Source organism: Lolium rigidum, chromosome 7, assembly GCF_022539505.1.
Source record: "Lolium rigidum isolate FL_2022 chromosome 7, APGP_CSIRO_Lrig_0.1, whole genome shotgun sequence".
Lineage (NCBI taxonomy): Eukaryota > Viridiplantae > Streptophyta > Magnoliopsida > Poales > Poaceae > Lolium > Lolium rigidum.
Genome location: NC_061514.1, coordinates 206,925,161 through 206,935,250, shown reverse-complemented (window position 1 = coordinate 206,935,250; position 10,090 = coordinate 206,925,161). Strand labels below are relative to the sequence as shown.

Here is a 10,090-nt window from a genome sequence, read left to right as displayed (position 1 = left end):
AGTTTGTCGAAACATATTAACATGGGTGCTAGTTTTGAAGATCTCGTCGAGATGGATTTATTAGTGACAGTGAATCTTAATTTGAAGTTGTCGTTTGAAAGATAGCGTTTTGAATATTCAAACTGGAAAATATTTCGCTGACATCAGCGAATATGTCTGGTAGTGCATGCATGTAGAAACCTTTCTTTATATAGTAAGTTTGGTCAAAAAAATGCCAAAAAAGGAAATTTCTGGTCTGAAAATGACCGCTCAAGCAGTTGACCGCTAGCTAGGGCCGCCTCGTTGCTGCTGCTGCTAGATCTCCTCTAGTTGTAGATTTTGTTTTTGAGGGATCCTCTAGTTGTAGATGCGCCTAAGGCTAGTTATAGTGGGGAGTAACATAGAGTAGTAACATGCACATGTTACTACTATATGTTAGTATCTCCATAGTGGGTACTAATATATAGGTGTTGTCATGCAAAGTTACATTTATTAAGTTATAGACTCATCTTGTCTTAAAATGTGTGATGTGATGGTAACATAGCTTGTTACCACAACCCTCTCTTTCTTCAATTAATGACTTGACATGTCACCAAAATGCTTAGTTGGCATTGCATTTAGTACTATGTTACTCCCACTATGAGTAGTCTAAGGAATTAGAGAGGATGGCTTTTGGTGTCTACTCCAGGCCTCATCACGCGAGTCAAGGAGTCGATAGAAGCGTCGGGAGCAGGCTTGGTCGGGAGGCAGCAAATCCTCAGAGGGAAGGTAAAGATCCATCGATTCGGTAAAGCCTTTTCATTGTCCATCTGAGGTTATGGGTGAGTCCAACTAGGCAAAACCTATACATCGCCCAGCTGCGGGGTGGATTAACGCCCGCTCGCATGCGGGAGCGAGCGGGCCACGACCCATCTGGTTCGCTTTCGCGTTCTTTCGGTTCTTTTTCGGTTCTGTCAATTTAGTTTTTTTCTTTTTTCGGATTTTCTCTTTTCTATTGCTTTTTTCCTTTTTGTTTTATTTTGTTTTTTTGTTTTTGGTTTTTTTTCCTTTTTCAAATTCGAGCAAAATTTAAATTGGAGCAAGTTTAAAATTTGAGCAAATTTTAAATTGGAGCAACTTTTAAATTTGCGAAAAATTCAAATTTAAGCAATTATAAAATTTGTGCAAATTTTTAGTTTTTGTTCGGTTTTGAGATTTTCTCAAAATCAAATTTTGCTCAGGTTTAAAATTTTTGCTTACATTCTAAATTTTGTTTAAATTTAATGAAAATATATTTTTGTTCAGATTAAGAAAAATGGTCACAAGTAGTGGGTTACTGGTCAAATTTGAGCAATTTTACAATTTGTGCAAATTTTTAATTTTTGTTCGGTTTTGAGATTTGCTCAAAAACAAATTTTGCTTAAATTCGAAATTTGGTTTCAATTTAAATTTGTGGAAAATCTATTTTTGTTCATATTCAGAAAAATGGTCGGATGTTGTTAAAACTAAAACAATACGATACTACCTTTTGGGCGACCAAAGAAATGGGCCGGCCCAGGTTGTAGCGCACGCTGCTGAGCGGTGCTAGTGCACCCGTCCAATAATAAATGTATATACGCCTATTTAGAAAATTTGGGCCCCCCAAATTTTGGGGCCATGTGCGAACTGCACAGCTTGTACATGTGTTGGCTCGGGCCTGACGTTTTTTGGCGCCCCATTATCGCAGGCCGCGAGGATGCCTTTGACTATGCGGCCCTCCACCACGTCCTCTGCACCTTGTCGTTGGGCGGAAGTAGAGCGGCCTCCACAAGGCACCCCTAGGCAAACAATGATGGTCAGAGGTTGTGGTCGACTGAAGGGTGTTGTGGTGCTGGTAGATAGGTGCCTCCAGCGGCTAGGCCGCCTGATGTTGTAGCTGGTCAGGAGACACATCTTCGGTGGCGCAAGGAGGCCATGCTCGTACTATCGCCTTGCCGGTGGCGAGGCTCCACTTGTACCCGCCACCCTCCAATGCACGAGTATGTGGATGTGGAAGGAGAGAAGGAAGAAGTGGCGGTATGTGGTGACAAACCGAGCCGAAAGGGGTATATATAACAGCCGGTGGCAAGTGGGTAGGCGGGTGGTGGTGACATCAACACCGGTGTGGGCAGCACTCACAGTATTGCACGCTACTAACTCAAAACAAGTACTTTACTGACAGGAAGTTAATGTGCGGAAATTCAATTTGACTCTACCAAGAAAATATATTTTGAAGTGTCGAAAATTTTTGACCAAAAATTATGCATGTACATCTCCATAATATACGTGCGTTCATCAAGTTTTAGAAAACCCGATACTTTTTGCGGTCTATATAAAAAAAGAGAAAATTTATGTTGTGACAAGCCTTATTTTTAGCACCAAAATTTGTTTTTTTTACACACACCACAAGATAAGTCGAACTTTCATGAAACAATTTAACAATTTTGTGGACCTGTAGCACGTGAAATTTTCATGAAACAACTTTGTGGAGGTGTAGCACGTGAAGATGTGCGAATTTTTTGTTTCAATTTTTTTATTGTTTCAAAATGTATGTAAAATGCATTTCAAAATAAAGGGATCGTATGATCCCATGTGCCAAAACATAGTTTTCCTTTCTTTCCTACCACGCAATCAATCTCACTGAAAACTCTAGTTTTGTCAGACAACCTTGCTTCTTTCTTATAGCAAAGTGCTGAATCCATAAGCTTTCGTCGGATAGGAAACCGACGAAGTCGGTGCACATTAAATAAAGCTAGCCTCTTGGTCAGCAAGCTCGGCCTCCCCCATTGTCCAGCATGTTCATACTCTCAAGCCGGTCCCTATGGTTAAGGGCCAACATGGAAATGACGGACAATTTATTGAGCTGCACCGGACAAGGGCAGCCTATTGTTGGGAGGACTATTAGAGGTGCAGGTAGAGAGATAACGGCTACCTATTTGGAAAGCTGGGGCTTAGGGGCGCCAATGGAGATGCTCTTACTATGAGATCAAGTGCAAACAGACGAGGCGGTAGCATGACAAAAAAAAAAGAGGGGGCTGTGCCTGTGAGAACCACAAGAGAAGAGAAAGACAAGCGATAGTTGCACGAATTGTGTAGGAGAGAAACAAAAAAAATAGCAAACCACAAAGTGGACATATCAAACTCAAAATCAGCTTTACCTGATTAAATAAGCTTTCTTTGATACGACCAGGCTTTCTTCTGGTTACAAGTAACTCTAAGGTTCAATGGATTGGCTGCAACTTCACAATAGCGTCCAATCAGTAGCAATATGGATTTCTTTCAGCCAAAACATGTTCAAGCTTAAATAAATAAAGAAAGTTATACAGCAGTTGCTTATTCTTATATCATCCACTGCTAAGGCAGCTCACTATAGTCCCAGTCAGTACTCAGTACCCATAAAGAATGTTGTCAGGACTGGATAAAATTTAGAGGTACAGCCAAAATATGTTCGCACTTCTAATGCAGGGAGAAATGTCGGATATTTGACAAGGTAGCAATTTGCTCACAGCAGTTCCATAGGCATAATACAAGGTATACAACAGTGAGGAAGTGGCCTGCTGGAATAGAGGCGGCAACTTTTCTTATATATCATTCCAGGCATCAGAAACTGCATAAGAAGATGCAGATGAGAACATAAAATTACTGATAACCGGGGACTTCAAATGGAAGAACAAATCTTGTCCAAACATTTGTACATCACCTGAAGCTACAGGACTATGGATTGTTCAAAAAAAGTACAGTACAATTATGTGATAACTTCAAGTGTTCACTACCTCATATAAACGCAGCAAGCCACCTCATCTCCGAGCCATTTCCATTTGACAAATAGTAGATCTTTTTCCACTTCTCTTCTGAAAAACTCTCGCGTCGGATAATCTTTTGCCTGCCCAAGGGACAGACCACAACGATCAATGCTTGAATTAAGTTACAAAGGAGCATTTCAAAATTCACAGCTAACACAAACAGAGCTCCTGTGAGCACATGTAAATGCCGGCCATGGCACAATACTTAAAGCTATCACTAGACAGAAGTGTGGATTTTTGTAAAGTACCTCATATAATAATGGCACACAGTCTCTGCTTCATCTGCGGTGTACCGTGGAAACATCAAACGAGCATCGGAGGGAACATCTGGGAGCTCCTGCCGTAGTTTGCCAACTGCAGTTGAATGTGAAAAGGCTCCTACCATCATATCATCATGAAGCATTGGCCTATATGCATTGACCTGTTGAAGCAATACATAGAACATAATTAGTTGTATTCATTCTAGTCAGAAGAGCTTAGGAACATCATGAACTTACATTTAATAGAATGCATGTAAGTTTTCAAACCAACCAAAGTTGGTGAAAGAAAAGAATTAACAAATAAAACTACTCCCTCCGATCCATATTACTTGCCACTATAATGGATGTATCTATAATTAAAGTGTGTCTAGATACATCTATATTAGTGTCAAATAATATGAATCGGAGAGAATAGTAATGATGAGTGGTACAATAAACTACTTAGAAAGAACAACCTGTGCCACGTGATAAGAAAACATAATTATGATTTCTTACACTAGAACCACAACGACAAACAAAAATTCTCATATTTATCAAATTTATTTACGAGTTCTTGGAAAACGATAACCTATCTAATTGAAAAAAAACGAGGAAGACTTACCAGAACTCCAAACATTCACTACCACAAACAAAATTATGACTACCAGCTAGATTATTGAACAAAAAAAAAATATAATGGTTGTATAACTTGTAGAACGTAATAAAATTAATAACCAGAAAAAAGGACAAATCTTGAAGTTTTTACAATAGCATTACAAAAGAGCTATAAGATAAGCACAAAGGACCATTGTAATGCTACTTTTAGAAGAAGAAAACAACAAGCACCTACGGAGAGTAATGCTAAAGAAATGTAAAGCAGTTTGGTGTAACAAACCATTGCAAGCTCTTTCGCATGGATTGATCTACAAGATCTAACAGTTACAGGCTCCTGGAACTCGGTGAATGTAAACCAACTGTTATACTGCAAAAGAAAAGACATATATTTTATTAGGTTTGATTATTACTGTCGCTACAATCATCCCATGAAAGCCACTACATGCATGGGCCTCAACACTAGAGCCATACCTGGTCAATGGCAAACAACACAGGCACTTCTTTAACAAGTGACAGTTCCTTTCTTAGGCGAACTACAACACCAACTGCAGCATGCGAGTGGGTTATCCCAGTTTGAATGAGATCATACAATGTGGACCCTTCAGGCATTTCCACCGTGTCAGCCCCTTTCATCATTCCAACACCAGTACCTTCTCCCAGGGGAATAGGCTCAAAAATTTGACATGATAATTGCTGTAAGTGGGCTTCGTTGTACTTCAAAAAATCCTGAAGCAACAACAGAACCAGATATTTAGACATTGTCGATCTAGCCATCCAGTTATAGTAGTACGCTCCTAGTTATACAAGTAATCATCAACAAGAAATTGTGTTCACCCAAATAGAATACAATTTAGAGAGGAAAACTTTGCAGCATTGCACACCCTGGAACATTGATGATAGATGTCTTCAGATTTTTTGATGCAACTTGTGCAGCATTGCACACACAAAGCAAAGCATGATCAACAAATAATTAAAGATGATATAAAACAGCTTCAAGCTAGCAAAAAAGTTGGGGTGCTGAGGCAGAACAGATGCAATAACAAGAAAAGGTACAATAGAGCATAATGATATTGCAATAGAGTAGTTCCGTACATAGAGGAAAATACAAGCATCATGTAGACATTAGCACCTGCAAAACTTTCCCAGCCTGTACTGGAGTATCGAAAAGATCACTGTAGGTGTTTCTATAGAAGAATCCTCCATGAGTCCAATCCCTCCCATGGGGAACATAGAACACAAGCCATCCTTCAGTACGGGCCCAGTGCACAAGCATCGCAAGTGCAATGCTTTTACCACAACTCCGAGGGCCATCCAAGATGATTTGTCTTTTGGTCTCTGAGAACAGATAGAAAAGAAAGATGATTAAGGACTATTCAAAAGAAAGAGTGTGACAAGCTACACAAATGTACAGTAAAATAGCAAGTACATGATCCCATTTTCAAATGGCACCATCAAAGTATTATAAAAGCATATTCCAAGTCTGCCTTGTGCACCACTATCAACCTAGAGCTTTTAATTTTTTATAGATAATCAAAGAAAGAAACTAAAAACCTTTAGTGAATGGCCATGCGGGGAAAAAATAAAAATAAAAACTCTACAGGTAAGAAACCTGATTCTTGATTGCTGGTGTTGGCTTCTTGATATTATAACTTATGAAAGTCGACTGTAAATAATATTTTTCTTTCCAAATGTAAACCTTATCAGAGTACTATCGATGAATTACGGTCAATTAGGGCATGGCTTTACTAATATTCCGAAGAGACTGGCATGATGTCACCATCAATGACAATGTTACACTAGGTCAGTAGGATGCAAATAAACCAATATATATACTCATGCGCACCTAAGAAATATTAAGACATGACAAGGCAAACTACAAGCACTGTGTATAAGTATAACAATTAAACCTCAGAATGTTCTATAGCTAACAAAGTCAAAGAATCTCATGGTGAGGAACACCATCCAAGATGCAGAAGTATCAAGGCACCTTTGCGCTTGGCTGTAATGGCCGGGTCAACAATTCTCCGGAAGTTATCCCGCAGGTCGAGGAAGCTTTCCCTCACCATCACAGCGCACCGTCTCGTATCCTGAAACTCCTTCATCATCCCTGCTGGTAATCCCTCCGGTAAAGTGGCATCCCATTCATCCTTACTGAAACAATGGCCACAAGAGAAAAACTTAATATCCCAAATGATTCTCGTGTAACACCAGTAAACTGAATCAAAATCACGATTATCTTTTCAAGTCATGATCTTACATCACGTTAAAATAAGATTCTGATCTAACATGCCCAAGAAATAAATTTTTATTGCAGGCTATGATTGTAGGCAATCTCTTGCATTGAATAATAACAGGTTAAAATTTTCACGAGAATGAGACCCCCGAATTTGACAAACAAATCGAACACATCTAAACATAAACATATCATCGCATTTGGATCCACCCGAGACGAAAATGGAGAAGACAAGAGAATGGGTTTGTACGTGAAATCGACGTAGGCATTGGCACCGCGGTGTGAGAAAGACGCGAAGGTGTCGGTGAAGGCGAAGAGCGGGCGGCCACCGGGCCCGACGTCGAGCGCCGGATCGTATGACGGGGGCAGCGGGTCGGTGGGCATCTCGAACTCGGCGTCGAGCTCGTCCGCCCCGCCAGTGGATGCGGAGGATTCCCCGGACGCTGAGGCGTCCTCGGACGCCACACCTTTGGGATCCTTGACGCGGATCTTGCCACGGTTACTGGTGGATGCCGCCGGCTTGCCCCCGCCCTTGGCCTTGGCGTAGGAGCGGGAGGCGAGGAGGAGCGAAGCCAGGGAAGCGGGCGGGTCCAGGCGCGCGGCGGGAGCGCGAATGCCGCCGGCGGCGGCGCCGCGGCGGAGTAGGGACCGGAGGAACATTTCGGCGGTGGGGTTTAGACAGGGAGGCGGAGGAGGGTTTCGAGCTCGGGCTTCCTTGGTGGTGATCGTTGTTGGGTTAATAATGGGCTTTATTACTCTTGGGTCCTTGTCCTAAACCGGGCCAGCCGGGAGGTGAGATAAATCACTTGAAGCCCCCTAATAACAGGTTTAATTTCACCCCTCAAACAAAAAATAACTGGTTCTTGATAAACTTCTCTACCATGTAATATTGTGTTGAACTGGAGGCAGCAGTCAGACGCACTTTTTCCTTCTAGGGTACCGAAGGGGGCTGAAAGGTTTTAATGAGGTAGCCTGTTGATCTAATATATTTTCTTTTCAAAAAAAGTAACAGGTTAAATTTCTTTTGCAAAGGGAACATTGTCTTCATCTAGATTTATTTTCAGATTATTTTTTACACTTTAAAATACTGTTTTCGAATTTTGAAAAAAAAGAGCTACCTACATGTAGCTTGGGCTACAAAAATCCACTCACTTGATCACTCTAAAATATATGGTTGCAGATAATAGAGCAACATATGACGAGATTTATCCAGGTTGCAAGTTTATGTTTGTTGAGCTATTGATAAGCATTCTTGTGGTGAAACTCTCATCCCACTAGCTGCCTAAGCATGTGCCTTGTTCGCGCACGATGAGTACAATGGACTATATACCATTTAGCTAAAGAGAGAAGTCCAATTTACCCCCCCTAAACTTGTCTCAAAGTTTAGCTTACAACACTGAACTTTATTTTGGTTCAACTTTTAACCCTGAATTCTAAAAACGGTTCAGAATCACCCCTTGCATTGTCTTAAGCCGGGTTTTCTTGTCACGTAATGTATTGTATTATTAAAATAGTGCATACATGTATTCTATATCTACAACTCTTCATCTTCAAATCTATTCTTCATCTTCAACTCTTCACCCGCCGGAATAAAAATGTCTCCCCCGTGGCTCGCTGCGCTGCGTGGTGGTTGCCCCATGCTGGCGAAAGGCTGGGCACGACATGTGATGTGTAGAGAGCAGACGTCGGGTGTTATTGTCCGATGGAGGCACCCCTTTGTGGTCGCCAAGGCCTCGTTCTAGGGAGGAAGACAATCATGATGAGGCATGAGGTGATCATGCGATATGGAGAGAGAGGAAGTACATGTACCGTGTATGTTGTATGTTGATGAGTTGGCACAATATATAGGGAGAAGAACTGGTTCAAAACTTGTCAAAAAGGGTAGAAGGTTCAATTCCGAACAGTTTATAGAATTCAGGGTTGAAAATCGAACCAAAGTAAAGTTAAGGGTTGTAATCTGAACTTTGAGACGAGTTTAGGGGGTAAATTGAACTTCTCTCTAAGCTAAATGACATGATGTGAAAGTTCTCATGCACATAAAAACAACTGTTTCGGTCACGAATCATGGGAACATATCGGTCTTTCCTTTATCCCTAATGAGGTGGAACAACGTTAGCTTCCTCAGTCTTACCGTCGCCAACCAAACTTACACCATAGAACAAGAAAGGATCAAACTTACACATGTGCCACCTCAATGGAAAAGAGGGAGTATATCCATAAACGCAAACTCATCGACTCTATAAAGTTGACAAGGGTGCAAGATTATCATTGCATGTTGCTCATCTAACAAAACCAAAACAAAGTTGTTTGTTTGCTGCTTATAATATTAGGCATTTTCCAGGAACGGCACCACACAAGCCCAAAATGAACATATCACAGCCAGGTATGAATGCACCAGATCTAAAGAAAAAAGATTATCACAGCCCAAACCACATCTAACTATCACATATCTACTGACATAGCAGTAGCAACCTAAGCTACATTACAAGAAATAGTCAGGTGTTCTTCGAGTCACATCAGGCTCTCCTCTCCTTGGAGCTGGCTCAAACTGCAGGTATGATCACAAACTCAACACATGTCACGAAATCTCAATGAATCCGGAAAGGAATAAGACAATCCAAAAATTCTTACCAAAGGTGAACTACGAGTTCAACAACACAGAAAAAAGGGCATCCTTTAGAAGAACATGATGCCACAGAAAAATAATTACCTGGATGAAAGTATGCTCCCTGCAATCATCCACCTCCAAGATTGAGGCCATGTTACCGCAGCGGTAACAGTAATTAGGTGCGCTGAATATTGTCACCACCTTTTGTTCCTGTCACATTCAAGAAAGCATCAGCGAGTGTGGAAGAACAATGAATCGCAGTAGAAAGGTCTACAAAGAGATAATTACATGTGCCCAGTTAAATCCCTCCATAACTAACTGATGAGCTCTTGCTATCAGTTTAAGGTTATTGGTATGGTTAAATTGTTCTGATATATCCTGGATGAAAGAAAGCACAGGTCAAACGTCAGCTCAGGATGAGACAGAACACCAGAAATGTAGGAGAATAATGCAATCGGCTAAACCTGGCCAAAGGTATATCCTGCGCCACGAGGTGAAATGCCCCACCCACATCGATCATCAGGATCAGACCATAGAAGATCACACATAGGCCCCTCATGGGGAACTTCTTGGACACGATCAAAGCTACGAACGCTATCAAGAGTCTCGATGGATG

General features: G+C 41.1%; 2 protein-coding genes across 3 annotated transcripts in view; both read right to left on the bottom strand.

The window, feature by feature from the left end:
- Positions 1-3,135: 3,135 nt before the first annotated feature.
- Positions 3,136-7,526, bottom strand: LOC124674793. The gene is made up of 8 exons (XM_047210851.1): positions 7,117-7,526; positions 6,621-6,784; positions 5,763-5,968; positions 5,105-5,359; positions 4,914-5,000; positions 4,028-4,200; positions 3,750-3,859; positions 3,136-3,583 (listed from the first exon to the last, which is right to left on the bottom strand). The coding sequence occupies exons 1-7, from the start codon at positions 7,524-7,526 to the stop codon at positions 3,751-3,753; spliced, it is 1,404 nt and encodes a 467-aa protein (XP_047066807.1). The 3' UTR covers positions 3,136-3,583; position 3,750.
- Positions 7,527-9,111: 1,585 nt separating this feature from the next.
- The window catches only part of LOC124679520 (serine/threonine-protein phosphatase PP2A-2 catalytic subunit-like), a 5,956-nt gene continuing 4,977 nt past the window's right edge, over positions 9,112-10,090 (bottom strand). For both annotated transcript variants that reach the window (XM_047215256.1, XM_047215257.1), the window contains 4 exons: positions 9,939-10,090; positions 9,763-9,852; positions 9,577-9,684; positions 9,112-9,414 (listed from right to left, as the gene is read on the bottom strand). In XM_047215256.1, coding sequence (XP_047071212.1) covers positions 9,349-9,414; positions 9,577-9,684; positions 9,763-9,852; positions 9,939-10,090 — 416 coding nt within the window. In that variant the 3' untranslated portion in view covers positions 9,112-9,348. The remainder of the gene's footprint in view (positions 9,415-9,576; positions 9,685-9,762; positions 9,853-9,938) is intronic.

Excerpts from the sequence above, each read along its gene's own strand:
- LOC124674793 (XM_047210851.1), bottom strand. The coding sequence starts at position 7,526 with ATGTTCCTCCGGTCCCTACTCCGCCGCGGCGCCGCCGCCGGCGGCATT. Across the intron at positions 6,785-7,116 it reads AATGCCTACGTCGATTTCAC|TAAGGATGAATGGGATGCCA; the intron begins GTACAAACCCAT and ends CCATTGTTTCAG. Across the intron at positions 5,001-5,104 it reads TGTTGTTTGCCATTGACCAG|TATAACAGTTGGTTTACATT; the intron begins GTATGGCTCTAG and ends TTTCTTTTGCAG.